Source organism: Protopterus annectens, chromosome 12.part0 (assembly GCF_019279795.1).
Source record: "Protopterus annectens isolate FY-2018-M chromosome 12.part0, PAN1.0, whole genome shotgun sequence".
NCBI classification, from domain to species: Eukaryota; Metazoa; Chordata; order Ceratodontiformes; family Protopteridae; genus Protopterus; species Protopterus annectens.
The window spans coordinates 35,700,920-35,726,420 of record NC_056746.1 but is presented as its reverse complement, the minus strand read 5'-3'; the positions used below and the strand labels follow the sequence as shown (position 1 = coordinate 35,726,420).

At 43.4% G+C, this 25,501-nt stretch overlaps 1 protein-coding gene across 1 annotated transcript in view; it reads left to right on the top strand.

Moving 5' to 3' along the window:
* Positions 1-25,501, top strand: part of LOC122816125 — a gene marked incomplete in the record, with an annotated part of 1,432,330 nt that overhangs the window by 149,896 nt on the left and 1,256,933 nt on the right. The window contains 1 exon segment of the mRNA XM_044088884.1: positions 3,557-3,741. Coding sequence (XP_043944819.1) covers positions 3,557-3,741 — 185 coding nt within the window.

Genomic DNA, 25,501 nt, shown 5'->3' with positions numbered 1-25,501 from the left:
ATTCTCAGCAGGAGGGATGTAAAGGACAGTAATACATACCAATGTAGGATATATTCCAGCACAGCTGCATTGTCACCAGGAGGGATGTAAAGGACAGTAATACATACCAATGTAGGATATATCCCAGCACAGCTGTATTCTCACCAGGAGGGATGTAAAGGACAGTAATACATACCAATGTAGTATATATTCCAGTACAGCTGTATTGTCACAGGAGGGATGTAAAGGACAGTAATACATACCAATGTAGGATATATCCCAGCACAGCTGTGTTGTCACCAGGAGGGATGTAAAGGACAGTGATACATACCAATGTAGGATATATCCCAGCACAGCTGTATTCTCACCAGGAGGGATGTAAAGGACAGTAATACATACCAATGTAGTATATATTCCAGTACAGCTGTATTGTCACAGGAGGGATGTAAAGGACAGTAATACATACCAATGTAGGATATATCCCAGCACAGCTGTGTTGTCACCAGGAGGGATGTAAAGGACAGTGATACATACCAATGTAGTATATATTCCAGTACAGCTGTATTGTCACAGGAGGGATGTAAAGGACAGTGATACATACCAATGTAGGATATATCCCAGCACAGCTGTATTGTCACAGGAGGGATGTAAAGGACAGTAATACATACCAATGTAGGATATATTCCAGCACAGCTGTATTGTCACAGGAGGGATGTAAAGGACAGTAATACATACCAATGTAGGATATATTCCAGCACAGCTGTATTCTCACCAGGAGGGATGTAAAGGACAGTAATACATACCAATGTAGGATATATTCCAGCACAGCTGTATTCTCACCAGGAGGGATATAAAGGACAGTAATACATACCAATGTAGGATATATCCCAGCACAGCTGTATTCTCACCAGGAGGGATGTAAAGGACAATCATACATACCAATGTAGGATATATTCCAGCACAGCTGTATTCTCACCAGGAGGGATGTAAAGGACAGTAATACATACCAATGTAGGATATATTCCAGCACAGCTGTATTCTCACAATGAGGGATATAAAGGACAGTAATACATACAAATGTAGGATATATCCCAGCACAGCTGTATTGTCACAGGAGGGATGTAAAGGACAGTAATACATACCAATGTAGGATATATCCCAGCACAGCTGTATTGTCACAGGAGGGATGTAAAGGACAGTGATACATACCAATGTAGGATATATTCCAGCACAGCTGTATTGTCACAGGAGGGATGTAAAGGACAGTGATACATGTTTGTTTATAACTGTTTATTTTGAGGAGAGAAATAAGATGCTCTGCTGAACCGAATTCTGGTGTTGGTTTGCTGTGAGGGGAAATGTGGTAGGTACTGGGAAATATTAAAACAATGCCATGACCTTTCCTTTTTTTCTGGATGATATAGCCAGGAGGTAAACTTCAGAGATGTCTATGGTGGGTTTAAGCCAAGTTTCAGTTGCAGCAAGAACATCAAGCTTATGTTGGGTTATGTTTATCATTGTGTTATGTCGTTTCCTGACACATATGCATCAAGTCTCCCAATAAAATAACCAGGCGTGTGTTATTTTTTTATGACTTACTAATCTTTTTGTAAAATGTTTACATTTTTTGCAGTATTATCAGTTTCTAAGGCAGTTATGCTCGTATCAATACATTGCTCATAAGTGTGAAAAGTATTATGTCATTCCTTGCCTTCCATGGATCATACCTGTCAAGTGTCTCTGGTTCTGGCTCAAATCGTTGCTCTCTGCCTCTCCTAAACTCAGTGAAGAAAGTGGTGGGTTTTAGTAAGTAACGAATGTCAGTTTTTACAGCTAAAGGCATCTCTTACTTTAAAAAATGCATTTAGTTCAAATTCTCTTAGTCTGTCAAGTTTTTAAATCAGTAGTACCAACATTTAAACTGATTCTAGACATAAGCGTTTGAGAACTTTGTCATAAATTACATATTCAGTTTAATTAATCCTTTTGGTATGTCATATTGACCAACTAATCTATTAATCTAATCAGTAGCCTCTGCACTTTTTTGTTGTATACTTATCACTTTACTATAAGGACTCCAAATCATAGTAGCAAATTCAACCCTACATATGACTACATAATTTCAGCATAACCTTTTTTCCTGCATGTGATCTTGTTATTTTGATCATTTTTACCTTATTCACCAGCATTTGCTATTATTTTTAAAGGCTAATATTTATTGCGGATGTTTAAGTGCAAAAAAGTTTCATATGTTTGAGCAAATGACGTACCATAAGTTTAACTGTCATATTACAGTTTATTTTCTTCTTTTCATATTCTTGATATTTTGGAATCATCTTTATAACGAATTTGCATATTGACAGCTAGGGTTATGAAGTCTGCAACAGTTTAAACAATGTGAGTCCCAAAATGGATCTCTGCAATGATCCACACAAAGTATTCTACCAGTGAAATATGATCATATGGGGTTACAAATTCTGGCTTTCACAAATAACCTCACTGCAGGTGCTAAGAGCTGCTGCCAAAAGGGGTTGTATCAGCGATAGCAAAAAATGCAATTCAGAGACATGTTAGGGACAGTGAGGAAAGACCTTGTTGTCATTAATCTGCATATTTCCAAACCGTGTGGTGTTACCATTAGTGCTGATCAATATTTCCCTGTATTAATCACCTCTGCTGGCACAGGCAAAGCACTGGCACAAGTACCCCCCACAAGAATTCTCCTACACAAATACACAAACATGGGATCTCCAGATTCATACCTGGCCCAACCTGCTTTGGACTTCTAGAGGCAGGAGGTACATCATGATGGTGGGTGGAAGCAAGGTGGAAATGGTCTCTCAACTTACTTGCCTTGTAGTTTCTATAAATCTGACCAATAAAAGTCCTTATAAGAATAATCATTGTTTTACTGTAGAAATGCCCCACAAACAGAGTCAGTGATCCTGCAGTGCTTTGTTGTAACTGGCACTGAATTGACTCAGATCCTGACATCTTGTTGTGGAAGACTACCTCTCCCAGAGTTTGTACTGAATTGTTCTGATTAGACAAGTGCACCTGCATGAGCCTCTGATGGACCAATCAAATGAATCCACAAGCCAGAATCAGGAAGTGAGTGACATGAGTAATTCACAAACCCTTTACGCTGTGTGTACCTCTGATCCGCATGTGCTTCTATACTCCCCAGTGAAGGTCTGAGCCAACGTTGAACGTAACATTCTGAATTGTGATGTTTTGGGCTTTTCTTATTCTTGCTATTAGTTTTGCTGATGACTTGCTCTAGCTGTAAATTAAACTATGCTCCTTCAAGTTTGTTTCCAGATTTTATTATTTATCATCAGCTTTTTACCTGAGTGGTTCTGTTTGTGAATCAAACTACATTATTCCATGTTTATCTGCTCATTGATTATAATTATTTATGAACAAGAAAAGGTGGCATGTCTCCTGCATACAGAACCATTTATTTCTTGTGAATTTTCAGTGGCCAAGCATGTCAGTGAATTACAGTGATGAGAGGTTATGAAGTTCCTCTTAGACAAGAACCACTTACACTCTTTCTTTCTTGTTTCCCTTACAGGGTCAAGAGGTTCAGTATAATAAAAGGTTTAGCCTAGCCACAGAAGAACTCATGCTTCCTACAATATCTGGCCTTCCAGTCAAACTTGCTTTAAATGCTTCTGCTGCCACTAACCTACGTGTCAAAGGAAATGTGGATTTCAAACAGTGGTCTGACTTCCACTTAACAGGATATATCAAACCCAGGTACCACATAATTGCATATATTCCAGTAGAAATGTGTATTATTGTACTTGGTGTCTAATTGGAATATGATGAATACATAGTATTTGTGTGAAAATGGCTATGTCTTAAACTCTTTACAGAAGACTTACATTATTACACTTCCCTGAAGGTTCACAAAGGTTGAGGTACCAGAATTAACTTGTTTCTTAGTATGTACAAAACAAGTTCTGTGTGAAATAGCTGACCAATATTGTCTGCTCTATCTGGCTACAACTTGTAGGCCTTTGGATCTGAACTTCAAAGCCTCCACCTCCCTTACCCACAACTCCCTGCTCCTCACCCTAATCCTCAGATCTAGTTTGCCACCATTCCTGTCAGTAGATCGATATTGGCTCTGCTTGGTGTATCCTTTATGGTAACTTGGTGTAGTGTTTTGGTGATTGATTTCTGCTGCTGTTGCCTTGTTTTTTAGTGTTAGTCTAGTTAGGACTGTGTGCAGTAAATGCATAGGTAGGTAGGTAGGTTTGTGTACTGTGTTTTCACTCTTAAGCTTCCTGCCTAGTCTTTTTTTTCTGTATGAATAGCACTCAGTAGTTTTTGTCTGTGTCTTTTTTCGGCTTTGTTTCATTTTGACAAGAGGTTTAAGAAGTCCGTGGCCTGTGGGAAGAAGTTGCTTTCGCAAGACGCACATGCTAAATATTTTAATTGCCTGGCAACATTGCACCTAGGCTCTGGGTGTGCCATCTGTTAAGGTTTCAGGTCCAGAGCAATCTACGAACATCAGGCCAAGTTGATCCTCAAGGGACTTCTTCCCTGAGGCCTTTCTTTTTCTCCATCTTCTGTTTCTTCCTCAGTTCTGATGGTCAGAAATGAAGCACTGTGAGCACCTTGATGTTTAGTTAGCCTAAACCATCAGATACTGGACAGGGTCCAACTATTCAGGGTAAAACAACTAGAAAAAATATGAAAGAATAGCAGTTTGAGCTATTCAAGCTAAGCTAAAACACCAAACAGTAGTAAGAAATATTTGTAAATGAAACACCAAACATTAGTAAAATATCTTGTTGTGATGAAAATTTCTTCACTTTTGTGAATAAAAACAGATTCACGTTCTTCGTACCAAAACATTAAATATAAATATAAATATTGTGATTAAAAATAGCTTCACTTCTTAGTAGCAAAATAACAAATCTTTATTAGGTGAAACTTATATACATCAGCAGATAAGCATTGTGCTTATATAAAGAAACTAGAAAAAAATATGAAAGAATAGCCTTTTGAGCTATTCGAGCTAAGCTAAAACACCATGCAGTAGTAATTATTTGTAAATTAAATGCTTAAACAATAGTAAAAAATCTAATTGTGAGGAACAAATCTTGTTGTGATTAAAAATAGCTTCACTTCTTAATAGCAAATAACAAATCTTTATTGGGTGAAGCTTATGTAAATCAAAAGATAAGCACTGTGCTTATGTAAAGAAACTAGCAGTTCTGAAGGTCGTGCCTGAGAAGCACGGTCCATGGGACTCCAAGTCTTGTACAGCAAGTTGGACAAGACACTGTTCTTCTTCTGTTCCCGGTCCTTCTTCCTTGGGCTCGCCAGACCCAAATATCCTACGACTCTTGTGTCCCCCAGCTGCCTTGGTGCCGACGTCAGTCCAACACCTTGGAGCCAATCTCCATTGGTACCAACAACCAGCAAGGCTCCAGCTCAAGTCCCAAGCCTTCTTCCTTGTCCCTTTCTGCTTAAAGGGGCTCCTTCTGATAGGACAGCTTCCCAATTCTTGCCTTCCACTCCACTGGAGCTGTCACCGGACCGGAGTCATCTCCTTCCCCTGCCCCAGTTCTGAGCCTGTCTGACTTGGATCTTGGAGATGGGTACATTCTCTTCGAATGACCCTCCAAGCCCTTTCGGTGCCGTCTTATCTCTAGTCGTTGAGGTCGGTGGATAGCATTAAAGCTTCTGACTTGGAACAGCTGATAAGATCCTTTTGCCAACACAGATGCAATTAGGTCTTATTCCTTCGGGTCTAGGTCTGGTCCCAGGACCTTTGGATCCAACTCATGGCTACTTCCCTCAACCTTTTTGGATCTAAGGTTTTTGGGCCTGGCTCTGTTCCAACCCTCCAGGTCATATCCAACTGCTTGGCTGTCTTTGGTTCCAATTCTTTCCTTGTTTGCATCAACTCCTACTACGTTCGAGGCCATTGGGACCTTGGAGCTGCATTGCTGAGACGGGAGTTTCTGGGTCAGGGTAGACGATCCCTTCTTCGGGTTCATCTCTTCAGCTCGGAGTTTCAGCTTTGGACAGCTTGGCTCCAATGTCAATGTCACGGTTAGGCGTGGCTCCCTGTGGATCAGGGTTATTTCTGGTACCTTCAAGTGCTGGGACCCTTGGCTCCAAGATGACGGCTTCTGCCTTGGCCTTTGATGTTGTAGAGGGGATGTTCTCCTCTCAGGAGAATGGTCAGATTTCTCCAGCTGGTGTCTCTTCTCATTTCAAATTTGGGCCTATCACTAGTCATCAGTCTTCTTCTGGACAGCCTGCATCGATGGGTCTCTATCCTGCCCCCTAACTTGGGCTTCCACCCCCCCCCCCGGCTTCATTGGAACAGGAGGTTTCAGGGAAGAGGAGGTTTAAGAGGAAACATCTCAACTCCCCAGAGGAATCTCTCACTGAGGATCCTGACCTCTAGGAAGGAGAGACGTTCCCTAATTCTCTGCAGGGGATGATGCCTTTTTGACAGTTATTGTAGCTGCTTCACCAGTGCAGAGATTGGAACACCGAAGCCCTCTCCAGAGCGAAGTCAGTATTTTTGGAGGTGTGGGCCCATCCGTACCTTGGGTGGCTCCCCCACTGGATGTCCTCAAAGACCTAGTGTTCTGCAGAGTATAACTAGAACCCAACACAGTAGACCCTATCCTCAAGAAGCCAGATAAGATTCTTGCTCCCCCAAGGTCCAGTAACATTAGAGTAAGGGTCCAGCCATCGATGCTATTGTGGTGGAGGCTGAAAAAAAGGAGATTTCTGAGGATAGCTCATCGGTCAGTTCCCCCTGAAGAGGGAGTCTTGGGCTTTGGATCAATTAAGGAAGCACTCCTAGGCCTGAACAACTTTTGTGCTGAAAGCACTTAATTATTTATCACACTTGACAAGACTTCAACATGACCTTGTGTCTGGAGTGTCAAGGAATGTCATGATGCAGCACTCTCTGGATACTCAGAAGATGTTGAAAGCCCAGTTTTCTATCCTGCTTTCCATCGCCAAAATTTCCATAAGGTTCATTTCAAATGCAGCTAATGGAGCAATCCAAGTGACTGGCTCAGGCATTGTCATGCAATGCCATGCTTAGATGCATTTTTGCAACTTTGTGAATTGTTTGACAACATCCTTCATCAGTCCCCTGCCTGATGGGTCTTCCTTATTTGGGGAAAAAGTTAAAAGATACTCTAACAAGGAGCTAGTAAGACAGGAAGATGATACTCGTCACTGGAGTGTGCCTTGCCACACCTCAATGGTCCTTTTCAAGAAATCAGAAGGGGGGGTAAGTGCCTCTTTTTTGTAAAGTCACAGCAGTCTTTTTGGGCTACTCCTTTGGAGGGTTCCTCTTGAGGATGTGGGGAATCATAATGGATGCAGCTTGTGGGGCAGGGGCGGTCTGCAAAATCAGGGTTTCCATGCGTCATTCTCTGGTGGGCCCTTTCAGTGACCCTGAAGGGTTGCCTGAGTGTCTTACTCTGGAGACAGTCAGGAGTTGTTTGGCTCTTCATTCAAAAGCTTAGCAGGCCATCAGTTTGGACGCATGGGTGTTGAGTCATATCCAGAGGTTACTACATTCCCTTTTCAGGGGTTCCAAATCTTTGTTAAAAGCATCTCCCAGACATTCCACTCTGTCAGAGACTTCATGCAGCTTTAGAGATTCACAAACTGATCACAAACCAAGTCATACAAGAGATTCCACCAGACCAGCAAGGATCCAGAGTCTATTCAAGATTCGTTTTAGTACCAAAAAGAGCATGGACCCCAGACAAGTTTTGGATTTAAGTAGGCTGAATCAGTCTGTGAGAAAAAACAAGTTCTGGATGGTCATGGTGCAGTCCAACATACCTCTTCTGAGGAAGGAAGATTGGATGTACTGGATAGACCTCAAGGATGCCTTTCATCATAGCAAGATAGACAGGCACTCCAGAAGGTTTCTGCACTTCCAGCTGTGGCCAACCATTATTAGTTCAGGGCCCTGTTGTGTGGTCTCACCACACCCCTCCGGGTGTTTGTCAAATGCATTGCAGTGATTGCAGCCTGCAATGGCTACAGGGATTTCAGGTCTTTCCATACTTGGACAATTGACTCATTACTGCCCCCACAAGTGCATGAGCATCATTGATTACAATCAGGGATACCTCACTCCAATTATTCGACCACTCATGTATTACGGTCAGTTTCCCCAAGTTGAGTCTTCAGCCCATTCAGGTTTTAGAGTACATAGGTTGTTGCTTGAATACAGTCAATCAAATTGCCAGGCTTCTGAGTTCCAGAGTGATCGGCCGTTGTTCTCAGTCCTTGTCACTCCTTGCAACCTTGAAGCCTCCAGCTTACGAAGTGCATCCATAGGGTTGGTTCCTTTAGCCTGATATCATATGAGGGCTCTGCAATGGACTCTGACCATACAGTAGACTTTCCTGTTGCATCCCATGGATTTTTCCATATGGCTGATGAAGGTGTGTCACGATCAGATTTGTTTCCCTTGGTCGCAGTCACCACGGAGCCCTCCCTCCTGGGTTGGGGGCCATTTCAAAATGGTCCTGGTCTTCTGCTGAGACCCACATTCACATCAGTGTTCTGGAGATGATGGCAGCCCTCCTTGCATTGTAGGTCTTTTGGGAAACCCTTCATAGAGGAGTGATTTCAGTATAGATGGACAATATGTCAGTTGTCTGGTATCTCAACAAGCAGGAGGGAACACAATGGTGTCTTCTTTGTTGAGAAGCCATGAGGATTGGGCAATGGGTGATTTTTATCTCATCGATTTCTGGTGGCAATGCGCATCCCAAGGAAATTCAGCATTCTGTTTGCTAGCCAAGCAGGAACATTCTGCTTCCTCACGAGTGGTCCTTAAATCTGAGGGTTGCAGCACAGATTTTTCAGTGTTGGAGCACTGTGTGTTGCAGCCTATTTGCCTCCCCATCCAGCACCAAGTGCAGCAGCTATTATACCTTAGCTCCCCCCTCTGGGACAGTCATCCAGGGACACTCTGGTGTTTGCTTGACTCCCGAGGCTTCTTTATGCTTATCCCCCAGTTCCTTTGATGGTAAAGTTTCTTCAGAAGGCAGCCTGCTGCAGGGCTTCTGTGATCCTCATAACCCCCCCTTTTGGCCTCTTCAGGTGTGGTTTCCCTTCCTTTGGCCTCTTCTGATGTACCCCCTTGGATACTGGATCATTACTTATCCAATGGGTCTTGGTCCCCCAACCTTCAGTCCCTCAAGTTAACTGCATGGCTTCTCCAGTTCCCTTGAATGCCATAAATTCCAAGCTTTCTCAGGCTGTTGTTCACATCTTGTCTTTATCTCAGAAACAGTCTACTAGAAAAGTGTATTCCAGTAAATGGAGACAGTTTGTACTGTGGACAGAATCTTGGGGATTAGACCCTATTTCTGTTCCCTTAGAATCCATTTTGGATTTTCTTGCTGAGTTGTTCCAGTCATGTTCCAGTTTTTCTACAATTAAAGTGCAGTTGGTAGCCATTTCTTCATAGGTTCATAGGGTCATAGAAAGTTACTACGTTAAAAGCCATAGGGCCCTTACAACCCTAGCCAAGTTCAACCCTTGAACCCTTTAGGGTCTAGAGATATGGTTGATGTTATAAGCAAATCTAAATCAGCACCGACTGCCCCTATCCAAGAGGGCCACAGGTGAAACCTCTGAGATAAATTTGCAGTTCCCCACCCAGTCGTCCAAGTTACACTTAAAAAGAGTTAATGAGGGTCTCTGTTTAACCTGTATTGGAAGTTTATTCCAGAGGATAAACAACCTCTGGGAGAAGTATCTGTTTCTCCAGCAAGTCTTGTTGATGTCACATGCTAGGTTAAGGTCCCTAGAGTGAGTGAATTGTGTACCATTTGACTTATGAATGTGCAGCATTTCCATTAAGACAGGATCAGAGGTTGCTCTGTATACAAGGCACAGGTCATCTCTGAGTAGTCTATATGATACAGAGTATAGTGACGGTGATTTCAGTCTGTCGATGTAAGACGTGCTGAAGACCCTGAATTTTCTTTGTGAGGAACCTTTGAGGTCTCTCTAGTTGCTGCAAGTGCCTGTTTAGGTACATACCAAAGGGAGCATTGTACTCTATTATTGGCTTGATAAGGGAAAAGTACAGTGGGGTTTATAACCTTTTTTGTTCTGGAAGCTATGCCCTTCCCTATGAGCTGAACAACATAGAAGGCCTTCCTTACCACTGTGGAAACATGTTGACCAAAAGTAAGGTTGCTGTCAACCTGTGTGCCCAAATCTCTCACCACTGATTTAGAACTTAGGGTGTTGTTATTACTATGGTGATCTGCAAGGACATTGCCTTTGCCAATGGGGGCAATAATGCATTTTTTTGCATTGAGTTTAAGACCATGACTTTGGCACCAGTCACTGGCTTGAGTAAGTCCTTCTTGTCAAATGTTGGGGACTCGGTGACTGCTCCCTGTTTACAATCATCAGCAAACTTTGTCAGCCACAGCCCCTTTGTTTTTGCCTGTACTTCTGAGAAGTAGATCCCAAGCAATAGGGGCCCCAGTACTGATCCCAGTGGAAAACCACTGATAACAGTTCTGCTGGTGGAGTTGGAGTAGCCTATTTTGACTGTATGTGTACTGTTGATGAGCCAATTTGCAACCCCCCTGAAAATAGATGGGTTGACCCCCAGCTGGGTGAGTCTTTCAATGATGCCTGAGTGGGGGATTGTGTCAAAGGCCTTGGCCAAGCCTACGTAGGCCATATTCACAGATTTGCTTTCATCCAGGGCTTTGGTGATGGTCTGAAAGAAGTCCCCCATGTTCAACAGACAGGATCTCTCTTTAACAAAGCCAAACTGGGTCAGGTCAAGTGTTTGAAGGTCTCCTATGTCCTTGTAGACCAGGTCCATGATTATTCTCTCCATGGCCTTGCAGATAAGGTTGGTTAGGCTAATGAGTCTATAGTTCCCAGGGTCGGTGGATGAAACCTCCTTGTGCAAGGGGTTGATGGTAGGTGTTTTCCATTCAGGAGGGACAAAACCAGCACTTAGGCTGTGGTTGAAAAGAGTACCCAATGGTGTTGTTAACTCCTGTTTTAAACCATTGAGAATGCAACCTGGGATGTTATCAGGTCCCATAAAAGCTGCGTTTTTGGCCTTGGAGCGAGTGGTTAAGACCTGCTCTTTAGATATACTAGGAAGAGAGCAGGTGATAGGAATGTTTTGGGGTATATGTGATGGGAACAAGGGGAATAAGTTTTCACTGAACCTGTCTGGTAGCAGGTCGGCTATTTCTGCAGGTTCAGTATATGTGTTACCATTCACTACCAGTTCAGCAGAAACCTGGGCTTTTCCTTTAAGGTTTCAGATGTAGATAAAGAGTGCCTTATGGTTATCCTTAGCTAGGGATGCTAATCTAGATTCATAGTTAGCTTTATAGGACTTTACAAGATGTCTTATTTGCTTGTTGAAGCTGATAAGGGTATGCTTCCAGTTCTGAGATTGTTTTTTCTTGTTCTTAGACAGCAATTTCTTCCACTTATTATATAACTTGTTTATGGTGGATGTCCACCAGGCAGGCTTGTTTTTTTCTTGAGGAACTTGCTTTGGTCCTGTCAGGAATGGCTGAGTCAATGTAATTGTGTAGATGTTTATACAATGCATTGATGTATATCCCAGTATAGGTGCCCTTGACGTCAGTGGGGACAGGAGCTTTGAAGATATTAATGCCATCTCGTAAAAGGCTGTATTTAGCTTTGGAAAAGTTTTTAGGCTAATTTCTCCTTAAATTCTTCTAATTTCCATGTTGGCAGTAATAAGGTTCCTCTGGCTTCCCTCAAGATTTCCAATGTATTCCTCAAAGGTACCTTTTTGCTCTGTCCCTCAGTTCAGGATCTGGTTCCTCCCTGGGATTTGTCTTTTGTTTTGCAGGTTATTACAAGCCCTCCATTTGAGTTTTGGAAGACGTTTTCTGCTGTTACTTCAGTGAGGAGGCTTTCAGCATTACAAGCTCTTGATTCTCCCTATCTGGTGTTTCATAAAGACAGGGTTTCCCTTTGTACAAACCCTTCCTTTTTGCCAAAGGTAGCTTCCGAGAATCTGAGAAGAGCTTTGACAGTTCTATTCATCTTCTCCTTTTTCCCAGTTTCAAACAAAGACAAATACCTTTTCATTGCTTGAACAAGCACAGGTAAATGAGATTTTATGAGATTTTATTTGGACCAGACCAAAGCTTTTAGAAAATCAAGTCACTTTGTCTGCTACTCCAAATCCAGGCTGCACTCACCTGTGTCTAAAGTGACCTTATCCAAGTGGCTATAAGATTGCATATTGTTTGCATATTCTTTTAAGGGCAAGGCCCTTCTGCAGAAGTCTAAGGTCATTCTTTAAGGGTTATGGCTACTTCTACAGCTTTCTCTTCTAGAGTATTATTGGATGAAGTTTGTGCAGCTGCTACTTGAACGGGCCACCACACTTTTTTATCACATTATAAGCTGGATATTTAATCTAGATCAAAGGCTTCCTTTGGCTTACTCTGTTATGGAATATCGTTTCTTAGTTACTCCTGAGGAATTTTTCATGGCTGGGGACTCTGTCCCACAGGCTGAAGCCGGACAGAGCAGAAAACATCGGATACAAAAGTTATGTACTTACCATAATAATGTATCCATGTTGTATGTCTCCGTCTGGTTCAACCTGTACCCCCCTGCCCCCCACCTTTGGTTGGTATGGCAAACTTTCCCTTCTGTGATGACCAGAAAATGGAGGTTGTCTGTCCCTTATTTTTTGAGTCCTGAGTCCTCCTTGGTTAGGGGAGTTTTTAGTGAATGTTGAAAGTGGTTACCATAGTACAAACTCAATCTGAGGATTAGGGTGGGGAGCAGGGAGTTGTGGGTAAGGAAGGCAGAGTGTGGTGAGTTCGAAGTCTGAAGAATTTGGCCAGTGTTGGATCCGAGTTGGATCTGCTCATAAGTTGAACCAACGGAGACAGACAACCTAGAATCATTATGATAGCCACATAACTTTCTTTTTCATCTGTTGTCGTTTTGCAGTTTCAGTCAGCAGTATCATTTTATTTCACTATTAGACATGCATTTTCATTAGCTTACATATTTTAAATGTTGAAATTGAATAAAACAAAAACTGGTAGGCAGAGGAGCGTAAAACCAAAAACTATTTTAATAAAACACACTGAGCAAATAAGAACAAAAATAAAAACAGGATAGGCACGTTCGTACCATTCATGTACTTCTTCAGATCCAACTGAAAACACAAAACGGCATCAGTTTTTATATTAGTGCCTGAGGTCACGTGACCTGAGTATTGGTTTAATTGGAATAAAATCATTCAATCCTTTTCCATTTGTTGCTTGCAAAATATGCATCCATTTGATTTCAATACATTCAGTCCGAGTCCTAACGTCACCTCCTCTGAGTCCAGATACATATGTCTCCAGAACCATGAAGTTAAACCAGCGGTTACTTGCTGCATCGCTCACATATTTGAAAAGCGCATTGATCTCATTACCTTTACTGATGCTGTAATTATGTTCCCTAACACGGTTCCTCAAACACCGGTTTGTTTTACCGATGTAGAAGGACTGACAAATCTCACAAGAGGCACAGTACACCAAATTGGAACTGCCACAATCAGCATAAAGTTTAATATTATAGGCACGTCCTGTGTCTGGATGTATAAACTGATCATCAGTATTGATAAACCTGCAGACATTGCAGTGATGGCAGAGATAAGTGCCTACCTTACTTATCCTAGTGTTACTGCCAGAACTTGTCAGGGGTTTGTAACACAGCATCTTCTTTATGGAGGGGCGATTCTTAAAGCAAAAAGAAGGGGAAGTACCCATCAATCCCTTACATTTCTCATCAGAGAAAAGTATCTTCCAGTGTTTCTTAATGATATTGCAGATAAAACTGGCATCATTGGAGTACGTGAGGCACATACCTATGGGTTCAGTAGATGGAAAATTGGGGGAGGTGGTGTGTCCTGTCCAATCTTTAAAGAATGGTCTGGTGCGAGTGTCTCTCAACAAAATAGTGTCATTCTGAGCAATCATAATCTCAGAATCACTGTAGCCTGTGTTCAAAAAGCTGGTGGTCAGATCACTGAAAGACTCATGCATGTCACTATCCTTTGTGTGCAACCTAGCTGTTCTAAAGAACTGACCCCTCAGGACATACCGCTTAACATGTTTTAGGGTGCATACTGCAAGCATGCACAATACTGTTGGTCTTGCAGGGCTTCACATACTGTTTGGTATGCAGCCCTCCCAAAGTTTTACAAATCATTATATCTAAAAAAGGTATATATTCACTCGACCATTCATATGTAAAACAAAGAAAACTCATAGTGCCATTTAAGTATTGCACGAATTGGTTCAATGTCTCGGGTGTATCGCCCCATACAAAAAACAAAGTATCCACATAGCGACCATAGTAGAGGATGGACCTGAGGAAACTGTTTAACGTCAGAGAACACGAATTGTGATTCCCATTCAGCCAAAACTATGTTGGCATAACTGTTGGCACAAACCGTGCCCATGGCTACCCCTGTATGTTGTAAGTAAAATGTGTCTTCAAATACAAAAACATTGTGTCCCAATATAACCTCTAAGAGACTGCAAATCAAATAAATCTTATCATTATCGAAACTGGAATGTCCACCAAGAAACAGCCTGACATTCTCAATGCCAGCATCATTAGGGATACATGTTTAATCAAAGAAACAGCCTGACATTCTCAATGCCAGCATCATTAGGGATGCATGTTTAATCAAAGAAACAGCCTGACATTCTCAATGCCAGCATCATTAGGGATGCATGTTTAATCAAAGAAACAGCCCGACATTATCAATGCCAGCATCATTAGGGATGCATGTGAAAAGAGAGGTCACATCCATGGCCACAAGTAAAACACACTCATTGTAATCCATAGCAGACCAATCGTAAAGCTTGCAAAGAAAATCCTTAGTATCTCTAAGTATACTCCTTACACCATCAACTACAGGACAAAGCTGTTTTTCTACATAAATAGACATGGGCTCTGTGGCCCATCCTCTACCAGAAACTACTGGCCACATGGGCGGATTTGTCCGGTTTTTATGTACCTTGGGCAGCCCGTAAATCTTTGGTATAACCACATTCTCAACAGAAAATTACTCATATAATGTTTTATCCAGCACATCAACAGATCTTCAACACACACATGCATCCTGTTAGTAAGTTCCAAAACCTTAGCTCTACTAACTTTTAAATGTTGATGCCAATTATATATGTGTTGAAGTGAAATGAATCAAACATATTTAATTACATAAATTATTGGAATTTTCTACCTAAAGTAAATCAAATGTACTTGTTTTCATTTTGTTTTTCTTTTATATTAAAATTGCTAGCAAAATGGTACGGTGATGTTTATTAGACCATCAGAACTTTGGGGAAAAAATTTGGACTACAAGATTCCTTTATTAAAACTGTGATTTACCTGCTAGATGCTTTTATACTGTTTTCAGATGTATATTTATATGAATCATTGTAGCTTCATAATTTGTAGTTGAACTAAAATCGTGTATGTCCAAGCTGATTGTAAGTGTCCTTTGTTTAGATCACTGATGTAGTGTTTTTTAGTACTAAGACTTCTGTTAGAAGAGACTAGAGAGTCCCCATACATATGTCCCAACATCTAAAGCTAAAAACTCTTTTACCACTGTATAGCAGGTGTCCACCCCCTGGGATATCAGGCTTTATAAAACAGGTGCCTGTCTACACCATCTAGATTGTTCTTGCTGTTGTCTATTACATATGACTTGCTTGGAGGACTACCTTCTTGGCATAATTTACCTACTTCAGATTTGAAGAACTCAATAAGCGCCCTACTGGAGAACATTACTTCTCTCCTTCAGTATTATTAAGCTGCCTTCACTGTATTGATACTGTCTGAGACTTCGTTTATGTTGACTATATGACAGGGCTACAAAGAGGAAGGTGCATCTTTGGCAGACAGATTCCTTACAAAGGTTACAATAGACATTGCGTTTTCTTTCTTGAGGCCTGACCACAACATCCAGGATTGTGTAGTCTGCCAGGTCTTCACTTCCAACACAGTTTAAAGTAGCAACATTTATTGTAACACTACTTAGATAATTATAGACTTATGACTTTCACCCAGCCCGCAATGGCATCTACGAGGTCTTCCACAGCCTTTGACATCCTCACTAACAAAATAAGAAATAAGTGAAGGAAGTGTCCCTATTATGACTGAGTCTGATGATTCTGGAAAGATGTTTTCACAGCCGCCTGACCACATTCCTGTTCATCTGATAGATTTTCAATATGCCCTTTTGGAAGCTATCATACTGATAACTTCTACCGTGTCCTACCAGACTGACAAACTGGATGCAGCTAATGTGGATACCCATCTGAACACATGTGGCCAAAGCACAGATGATAGTATCTGGAGGGGAGCTGAGGCCCCCACCATTTTGGTTAGAGTGGATGTCGCTATCTTAGGTTCATAGGTTCATAGGTAGGTAGGGCATTTATAAGCCTAGCCAGAGTGTGTCGGCTTTTGCCGCCCCATTGATTAAATAACTGATCCCCTGTCAAGCAGAGCCAATGAAGTGATCCCAGGGGTGTATTTTCTGTTATCCATCCACTCGCCAAGGTTTCTCTTGAAGAGTGTTAGTGAGGGACTTTGCCTAATGTAGTTTGGAATTTTGTTGCAAAGCATGGGGAGTCTCTGTGACAGTAATCTATCCCTCCAGCATGTTCTATTTATTGTTGTGGTGAGGTTTAGCTGACTAGAGCGTGTGGCTCACAGTGACTTGGATTTCTTTAGGTGGAGCATGTCTATCAATTCTGAGTTGGACATGGCTTTGTAAGTCGGGCAGAGACCACCTCTGAGTAAGCAATATGCCACTGAATACAGCCGGAGTTTTTTCAGTCGGGCTGCATAGGACATATATTTGAAGCTAATAATCCTCTTGGTGAGGTACTTTTGTGGTCTCTCCAGCTGTTGAAAGTGTCTTGTGAGATACATCCCAAATGGGGCATTGTACTCTATGATGGGTCTGATGAGTAATGAGTAGAGGGGCACTATAACCTCTTTATTTCTAGATGCTAACCCTTTAGTAATTAGATGGGCCACATAGAAGGATTTCCTAACTACTTTGGCAATATGATTGTCAAAGGAGAAATTACTATCTGCCTGGGTCCCCAGATCTCTTATTACCTCTTCTGTATTAAGGGGGCTGCTACCTATGTGGTAATTTGTGGGTGTTTTGTTTTTCCCAAATGGGATGACTATGCATTTATTGGCATTTAGCTTGAAGCCATGACTTTGACACCAGGTGTCCATCTCAGTAAGGCCCTTTTGGAGGATGTCCATGTCAGCCGGAGAGTCAATTATGGCTCCCAGTTTGCAGTCATTGATGAACTTGGTTAGCCATAGTCCTCCTGTACTTGCCTGTACTTCTGTGAGGTATATGCCGAACAGTAGGGGTCCCAGGACCGAGCCTTGTAGCACACCACTTGTGACTGGTTTAGAGTCAGACCTGGAGCCCGCTATTCTTGCCGTGTGAGTTCTGTCTGTAAGCCAGTTGGCAACCCATCTCGTGACATAGGGGTTTATGTTCAGGCTGGTGAGTTTTTCTGTAATACCCGAGTGGGGAATGGTGTTGAAAGCCTTGGCGAAGTCAAGGTAGGCTGTGTGAACAACCTTTCCCTCGTCTATGGCCTTGGTGACTGTCTCGAAGAAGTCAACCAGGTTTAGTAGGCATGATCTGCCCTTAACAAAGCCGAACTGGGTCAGGTCAAGTGTTTGGAGGTTCCCAATGTCTTTGTTAATGAGTTCCACGATGATGAGCTCCATAGCCTTGCAGACCAGGCTAGTCAGGCTTATGGGGCGATAGTTACCAGGGTCAGTTGTGGCCTCTCCTTTGTGGAGTGGAATAACCGTTGCTGTGCGCCATTCTGTGGGCATGTAGCCTGTGGAGAGGCTGAGGTTGAACTGTGTGTTTAGGTGGGGGGTAGTTTGTTCTGTAGTTCATGCAAGACGCAGCCTGGGACACCATCTGGCCCCATTGACGCTGTGTTTTTGGCTTTTGAAAGGGCTATTTTCACGTGTGCGTCTGTGATTTCTGGGGCACTACACTTTTCCAGTATTGTTGTGGGCCCTTTTGGGGGTGAGAGAGGGATGAAGTTTGCACTGAATCTATCTGCCAGGATGTTGGCTATATCAGTAGGTTCAGTATATTTTGTGCTATTTTGGACTAGTTCAGTGCATATCTGTGAGTTGCCACTTAGATTCTTAGCATAGCTAAAGAAGGCTTTGTGGTTATCTTTTGAATCCTTGGCTATTTTTCTTTTGAAGTTAGCCTTGGATGATTTTATGAGGGACCTTAGTTTTTTACTGATACTGTTCAGGGGTGTCTTTCCTTCTTAGGATTTGCTTTTTTTCTGAACTAGTTTCCTCCTTCTATTGTATAGCCTGTTTATGGCAAGGGTCCACCAGACTGGTTTCCTTCTCTTAGAGGAGTGAGTCTTGGTTTTGCTAGGGATGGCACGATCCATGCATCCTTGTAGGTGCTCATAGAGTGCATTTGTAAAGGTTTCTGCATCTTGGGCAACATTATCCTTTAGCGTGGGGGATATGAAACTTACCGCCTCTGTCTTAAGTAAGGTGAAGTTTGCTTTAGAAAAGTTTTTTACTGTGGTTTCCTTAGTTGGGGGTGGTGGGGTGTGGACATCCAGAGTGATTAGTTTATGGTCTGATCTAACCAGTGATGGGTTGACCTCTGGTGTGGAATACCTGCCGCCCATGTTTGTGATGACCAGGTCCAATATGTTTTCACCTCTGGTAGGGGAGTTTACCAGCTTATCCAGGGCGTTTGAGTTAATGAATTCCAGGAAGCGCTGGGCCTGGGAGTTTTTACTCGAGTAGTTTTCCCAGTTAATGTTAGGGTAATTGAAATCACCTAATATCAGGGTGTTCGGTAGGACTTTCGTGTTTTCCAGTGTCTCCTGAAAGGAGGAGTGGTGGTCCTGGGTCATGGATGGTGATCTGTAGCAGGCCACAATTTGCATTGCAGATTTGCCCGATGTTAGTTGCACATGGATGATCTCAGAGGTATGATGCTGCGCCGCTAACTTGGAGGTTGAAGTATCTTTGATGAATATGGATACACCCCCTACTTTTGTGTTTCGGTCCGTGTTCTGTGGCCGAAACGTGTGGTACGAGTTGTAGCCCGGTAGTGCTGGGGTGCTATCTGGAGCCTTGAAGCAGGTTTCAGTTACTGCACAGACGTCAACATTCTCCATACTAAGGAGTGCTTCGAGTGCGTGCATTTTGAGATTTAAACTCCTGGCATTGAGTAGCATAACCATCAGTTTTTTGTTAATTGTGCTGTTTACGGAGGTGGGTTTGACTTTTGAGCCTTGCCTAAAAAAGGCACTATGGGGGTAGCAAGAGCCTTGGCCAGTATTCAAAAGCCTAGGGGTGGGTGACATGTGCAAGCCGTCTCTTGCGAAGCAACGTGGCTTGTTGAGCATGTTGTCCCAGGCTGACAGACACTGGATCCCCTTGGAATGACACCAGAAGCTTAGCCAGTATTTGAAAATGATAATTTTTTCTTTATACTGAGGTATCATTCTTGGTGAGGGCAGGATGCTACTCAGGGTCAGGGTCATACCAGCCTGGGCTACATGATTAGACAGCTCTTCCATGTCTCTTTTCATGTAGTCCAGGGAGGTACATCTCAGGTCATTCACACCAACATGAACAATGACAGAGTCATATTGGTACTTGTTCTGGAGTGACCTGAGTGCTTGTGCTATGGTTCGGATTCTGGCTTCCGACAGGCAGCTAACAGTAACCTTCGGTTTGTCCAGCCTAGTGAGTGAGATGTCAGTGTGCCTGACTTTAGAGCCACCTATTGCTAGTGTGTTAGGTATGTTATTTCGCCTTAAGGGCTGTGATTGTGTGGCACACTGATTTTGTGTTTTATGTGTTGTCTGGTTTGTGACGGGAGGTGCATGTTGTTTGGGTGTCTGCTTTGGAGGTCTGTGATGCTTTTGCAGGTTTTTATTTAGGGCCTCCGAGTATGATTTTGTGTATTTATGTGTATTTTTTGCCAGTGCTGGTTTAGTAGGTCTATATGTGGCTGGAGGTGTGGTGCAAGTGTTAACCTTCTCCACTTGACCGTCTGTTCCAGTCTTCTGTGGAGACAGCTTAGCTTCCAGTTTGGCTGTATAATTGCATCTCTCGCATATGTTAGTGTTTTGTGGTAGGAGGAGAGGGTTGTCTGTGTACATGAGGCAGTTGTAACATTGCCTCAGGATTCCCAGAGTCACCAGCTGGACTGGAGAGTACACCTGAAATTGCCCTTTGGTCATGCCTGAATAGTAGGGTGAGCTCTAAGGTGGAAGTCTTGTGTCCTCATCATAAAGCAAGAACATTCAGAGCAGACATCCCTCATAAAAATGACCGAGAAGATGAAAGACATTTCACTACCGCTATCTCCTGACAAATGTGTGGGACTCAGGAGTGCTTCTCCATCCCTCCCCAGCCTGACCGAGATGAAACACATTTCACTATCCCTATCTCCTGACAAATGTGTGGGACTCAGGAGTGCTTCTCCATCCCTCCCCAGCCTGACTGAGACTATGAAACACATTTCAATATCCCTATCTCCTGACAAATGTGTGGGACTCAGGAGTGCTTCTCCATCCCTCCCCAGCCTGACTGAGACTATGAAACACATTTCAATATCCCTATCTCCTGACAAATGTGTGGGACTCAGGAGTGCTTCTCCATCCCTCCCCAGCCTGACTGAGACTATGAAACACAATTCACTATCCCTATCTCTTGACAAATGTGTAGGACTCAGGTATGAGGTAGGAGTGCTTCTCCATCCCTCCCCAGCCTGACCGAGATGAAAGACATTTCACTACCTCTATCTCCTAACAAATGTGTGGGACTCAGGAGTGCTTCTCCATCCCTCCCCAGCCTGACCGAGATGAAACACATTTCACTATCCCTATCTCCTGACAAATGTGTGGGACTCAGGAGTGCTTCTCCATCCCTCCCCAGCCTGACTAAGACTATGAAACACATTTCAATATCCCTATCTCCTGACAAATGTGTGGGACTCAGGAGTGCTTCTCCATCCCTCCCCAGCCTGACTGAGACTATGAAACACATTTCAATATCCCTATCTCCTGACAAATGTGTGGGACTCAGGAGTGCTTCTCCATCCCTCCCCAGCCTGACCGAGATGAAAGACATTTCACTACCTCTATCTCCTAACAAATGTGTGGGACTCAGGAGTGCTTCTCCATCCCTCCCCAGCCTGACCGAGATGAAAGACATTTCACTACCTCTATCTCCTAACAAATGTGTGGGACTCAGGTATGAGGTAGGAGTGCTTCTCCATCCCTCCCCAGCCTGACCGAGATGAAAGACATTTCACTACCTCTATCTCCTAACAAATGTGTGGGACTCAGGTATGAGGTAGGAGTGTTTCTCCTTCCCTCCCCAGCCTGACAAATGGGTGGGACTCGGGTATGAGATAGGAGTGCTTTTCCTTCGCTCCCTAGGCAGGCTCTGCCTCTGCAATTACTTACCCTGGTTAAAGATGTATAATGGGGCTGGAAGCCTGTGGCCGTGGATACAGTACAATAAAGAAATGGAGGGTGAGGAAGCTATGGCCATGGATACAGTACAGATATGGAGGGTGGGGAGGCTGTGTGAAACACATGGGGAGGTTGTGCATAGCACTAATTATAGCTCATAAACAGGTGATGAAAAGAGGAGGGATAGCCACAAATGTGGCATCTCACAGAATACTATACATGGCTACTGACTAACATGTTTTGCCCACAGGTGTACATGTACCAGCATGGCCACTTGAGGAAGGCAATGGCTGAAAGTGTTCACAGGCCAAGAAAATGAGGTGTTACTGCAGGCAGTCTGCAAACCATCTCTCACCTTGATAAAGCTGACACAGACAAGCATTATCAAGACCAGATTTGGCAAAGGGAGTGATGCAGGATGGAAATCTGTTGGGGGTCATAATAGGTCTCTGTATCAAGTTTGATGAAGGATTATCGATATGGTACTCTATGTAAGGGAAAAGGCACTGGACATTTTGACAGACCAGAAAAGTAACTATCTGAGGCTGAGGAACTTTTGGTGACACTTGCCAAGCAGGGGCAGTGGCCTCTCATACCAAGCCGTAGCTTGAGGGTGGAAGGTAGGCAGACACCAGCCAGCTTTGTGTCAGCTGAGGATGCATCAGGTTAGTAATGTCTGTTGCACATTCCACTTCATCTGAAGGGAAATACTGATTAAGGCCTACCTGCATGTCTGCCTTTCCAGGTACTTCTAGTCTGCAGCTACAACAATTTGAACAAGAAATGTAAGTAAAGGTATGATGTTCTTCGTCTCACATTGCTGCAGTCATAACCTGTGGGTAGTCCGCTGTCCTCGGTCGGCCCGAATACCAAAGAGCTAGTCTGGCGTCGGTCATAGTCACTCAGAGCTGACGTCAGTACGTAGTAGTACTTAAGGGCATGACCGATGCCATATCCTCAGTCTTTCTTGCCGCGTGGTCCGAAGCAGAAGCAGCGTTTGCAAGTGCCATTCAGCGTTCTGAAATTTTCCTTTATCGAGTTTCAGACCGAAGACCAAGTTGGGCTAAGTACCCCATTGGGGAAATTTTTGTCTTTTCTTGCCTCAGTTATCCGGATGTCAGAAAAAGTTAATAATTGCATTTCTTGTGGGAAACAGATACCTCATAGGGATTATCATTCTTTCTGTATTCCTTGCTTAGGGCCTGAGCACGACGTGGTTGGGTGTCGCTTTTGTGCTAGATTTAATAAGCGCACCATTAAACGGAGATTAGATTGTGCCAGGCTTGTTTTCGGTAAGCGGTGTAACTACAACATGCCGTCGGATCCTCCGACGCCCGCTACCGCTAAAAAGCGTAAAGACAAATCTTTGAGGTCTAAAACGGATGAGTCGTCCGTTGCGGACGCCGGTTCTACAGAGCCTCCGGTTGAATCTGTGGATCCTGCAGAGGGTTCGGTTGAATCCCAGGGGGAACCTTTACTTTTGCAGGAGTTGGCCTCTCAGGAGGTAGACCAGGCTGAGGGTGCTTCTCAGGTGTCTGTGGTTCCATCTTTACAAAAGGTTATTAGGCCTTCTACTTCAGTGGCTAAAGGCCATGCTAAGGCCAAAACTGGTCTTGTTGGCCCTGGTCATTGTTCTAGCTCTCCAGCCCCTGTTCCTAAAAGGCATATGTTGAAAATGGCAGAGGACTTGATTACTTTGATCAGGGGTTCTATGCCCCCCCAGAGAAGAGGCCTAGGGTGGAGGCAGATTTAGAGGGAATGGATCATTGTTCAGACTACTCTGATTCCTCAGCTGAAGAAATTCAGGATTTCCCTTCCTATTCAGTTTCGGATGCAGAGGACTCCTGTCCTTCTGCTTCCCTTCCAGAGGATTTTTCTTTTTCTGAGACCTTACATTCTATGAGGGAACATTTCAAGTGGGAAGGTCAGGATTTTTCAGATTCTCGGAAAAGGCTTAGGGAATTTTTGTTTTTGCCTCAGCATAGACCCTTGGCTATTCCTCCTGTCTTAGATGTTGTTCAGGATGTTTTCTCTGAGTCTTCCCTTAATCCTGATTCTTTGCCTCCTGCCCCTGTTAAGCCAGACAGGTATTACAGAGTTCCAGAAGCTCACAAGTATTTGTACAGGAGTCCTAGAGCTGATCCGGAAACCATTATTCAAGGTCCGAAGGGTGTTAGGGCTTCTGTGGCTAAGAATCCAGTTCCTTTGGATAAAGATTCCAGAGCGTTAGATAGGTGGGGGAAAAAAGTGTACACCTCCTCTACGTTAGCTATGAGGGCTTTGAATTGCCAATTTCATATGCTGAAGTATCAGAACTTTTTGTTAGGCCAATTGAAATCTAAGGTGGATGCTTTATCTGAGGGTATAGAGTGCAAGGAGCTCCAGGAGTTGGTTCATGCATCAGATCAAGTTGGCAAACATTCTTTGCAGTGTGGTTTCGATGCTCTTCAGGCTTCTTCCAGGGTGGCGGCTACAGGTTCTGTTATTCGTAGACACGCCTGGCTTAAAGATCAAAATTTGTCAGAGCATGTTAAAGCTCGGATTTTGGATGCTCCTCTTCAATCTGAAGTACTTTTTGGTCCTCCTGTGGAATCAGTTTTGAAAAAGATGGAAGATAAGGCTAAGTCTATGCAGACGGTCAAGGATTTTCTGCAGGTGCAGCCCCCTAAGTTTAGCAGGAATTGGCCTGCTAAGGGATAGTCTTACCCTTCTTCGGACTATCAGTCTAAGGGCAGGTCTAGACGTGGTAGAGGCAGGGCTCACGCTCAGGGTTCCTTCAGACCTAGGACTTGGAGTTCTCCTGCACAGTCTTCTGGTGAGGGCAGGGGTCAGTCCTTTCGTAAACAGACCCAATGACCTGTATCTTCAGCTGCCAGATCCTTCTTTACTGGCAGCTCCTCTAGGAGGAAAGTTGGGACTTTTCAAACAAAACTGGCATTTGGTCACCCAGGACAAATGGGTGTTGGATATAATAAATCAAGGTTACAAGTTTTATTTTCACACTTTTCCTCCTTTCCAAGGCATGCCGGATGTACCTCCCCAGCAAAGGCTGGAGGCTCAGGAACAAATTTCTTTGCTTTTGCAGATGGGGGCAATTTAGGTGGTCCCTCCATCAGAAGTAGGCCTAGGATTTTATTCCCGTCTATTCCTAGTGCCAAAGAAAGGAAGCACTTGGAGGCCGATTCTGGATTTGTCCATTCTCAATACCTACCTAGACATTCCAAAGTTCAAGATGTTAACATTGCAACAACTTCTGCCTATGCTAGGCAAAGATCACTGGATGGTAACCCTAGATCTCAAAGAGGCCTATCTTCACATCCCTATCAGGCCCAGCTGCAGGAGATTCCTGAGATTTCGGGCTGGTACTTCTCATTATCAGTTCTCTGCATTGCCCTTTGGTTTATCTACTGCGCCCAGGGTATTCACAAAAGTCCTGGCTCCTGTAATTGCTTTCTTCAGACAGAGGGAAATGCAAATTTATCCTTATCTGGACGATTGCCTGATTCTTGCTCAAGACAAAGACAAGTTACTTCAACATCTACAGTATGTAATGGCAGTTTTAAGGTGCCTAGGGTATTCTGTGAACGAAATAAAGTCCAGTCTAGTGCCCTCTCAGGACATGTGCTTTCTGGGTGTGAGACTGAATACAGCTTCTCAGATGGCATTTCTGACCCCGGACAAACAAAGAACTCTTCATCTATACTTCCAGCAGTTATCAGTAATGTCCAGGCTGACTGCAAGGACAGTCCTTCAAGCCTTGGGGTTCATGGCATCTTGCATTCTAGTACTTCCCAATGCCAAACTGCATATGAGGAAGCTACAATGGTATCTCAAAAGTGTGTGGACTCAGCACTGCCACGATTTGGACACTGTCATTCGGATTATACCGTGCATCCAGAAGGAATTCTTATGGT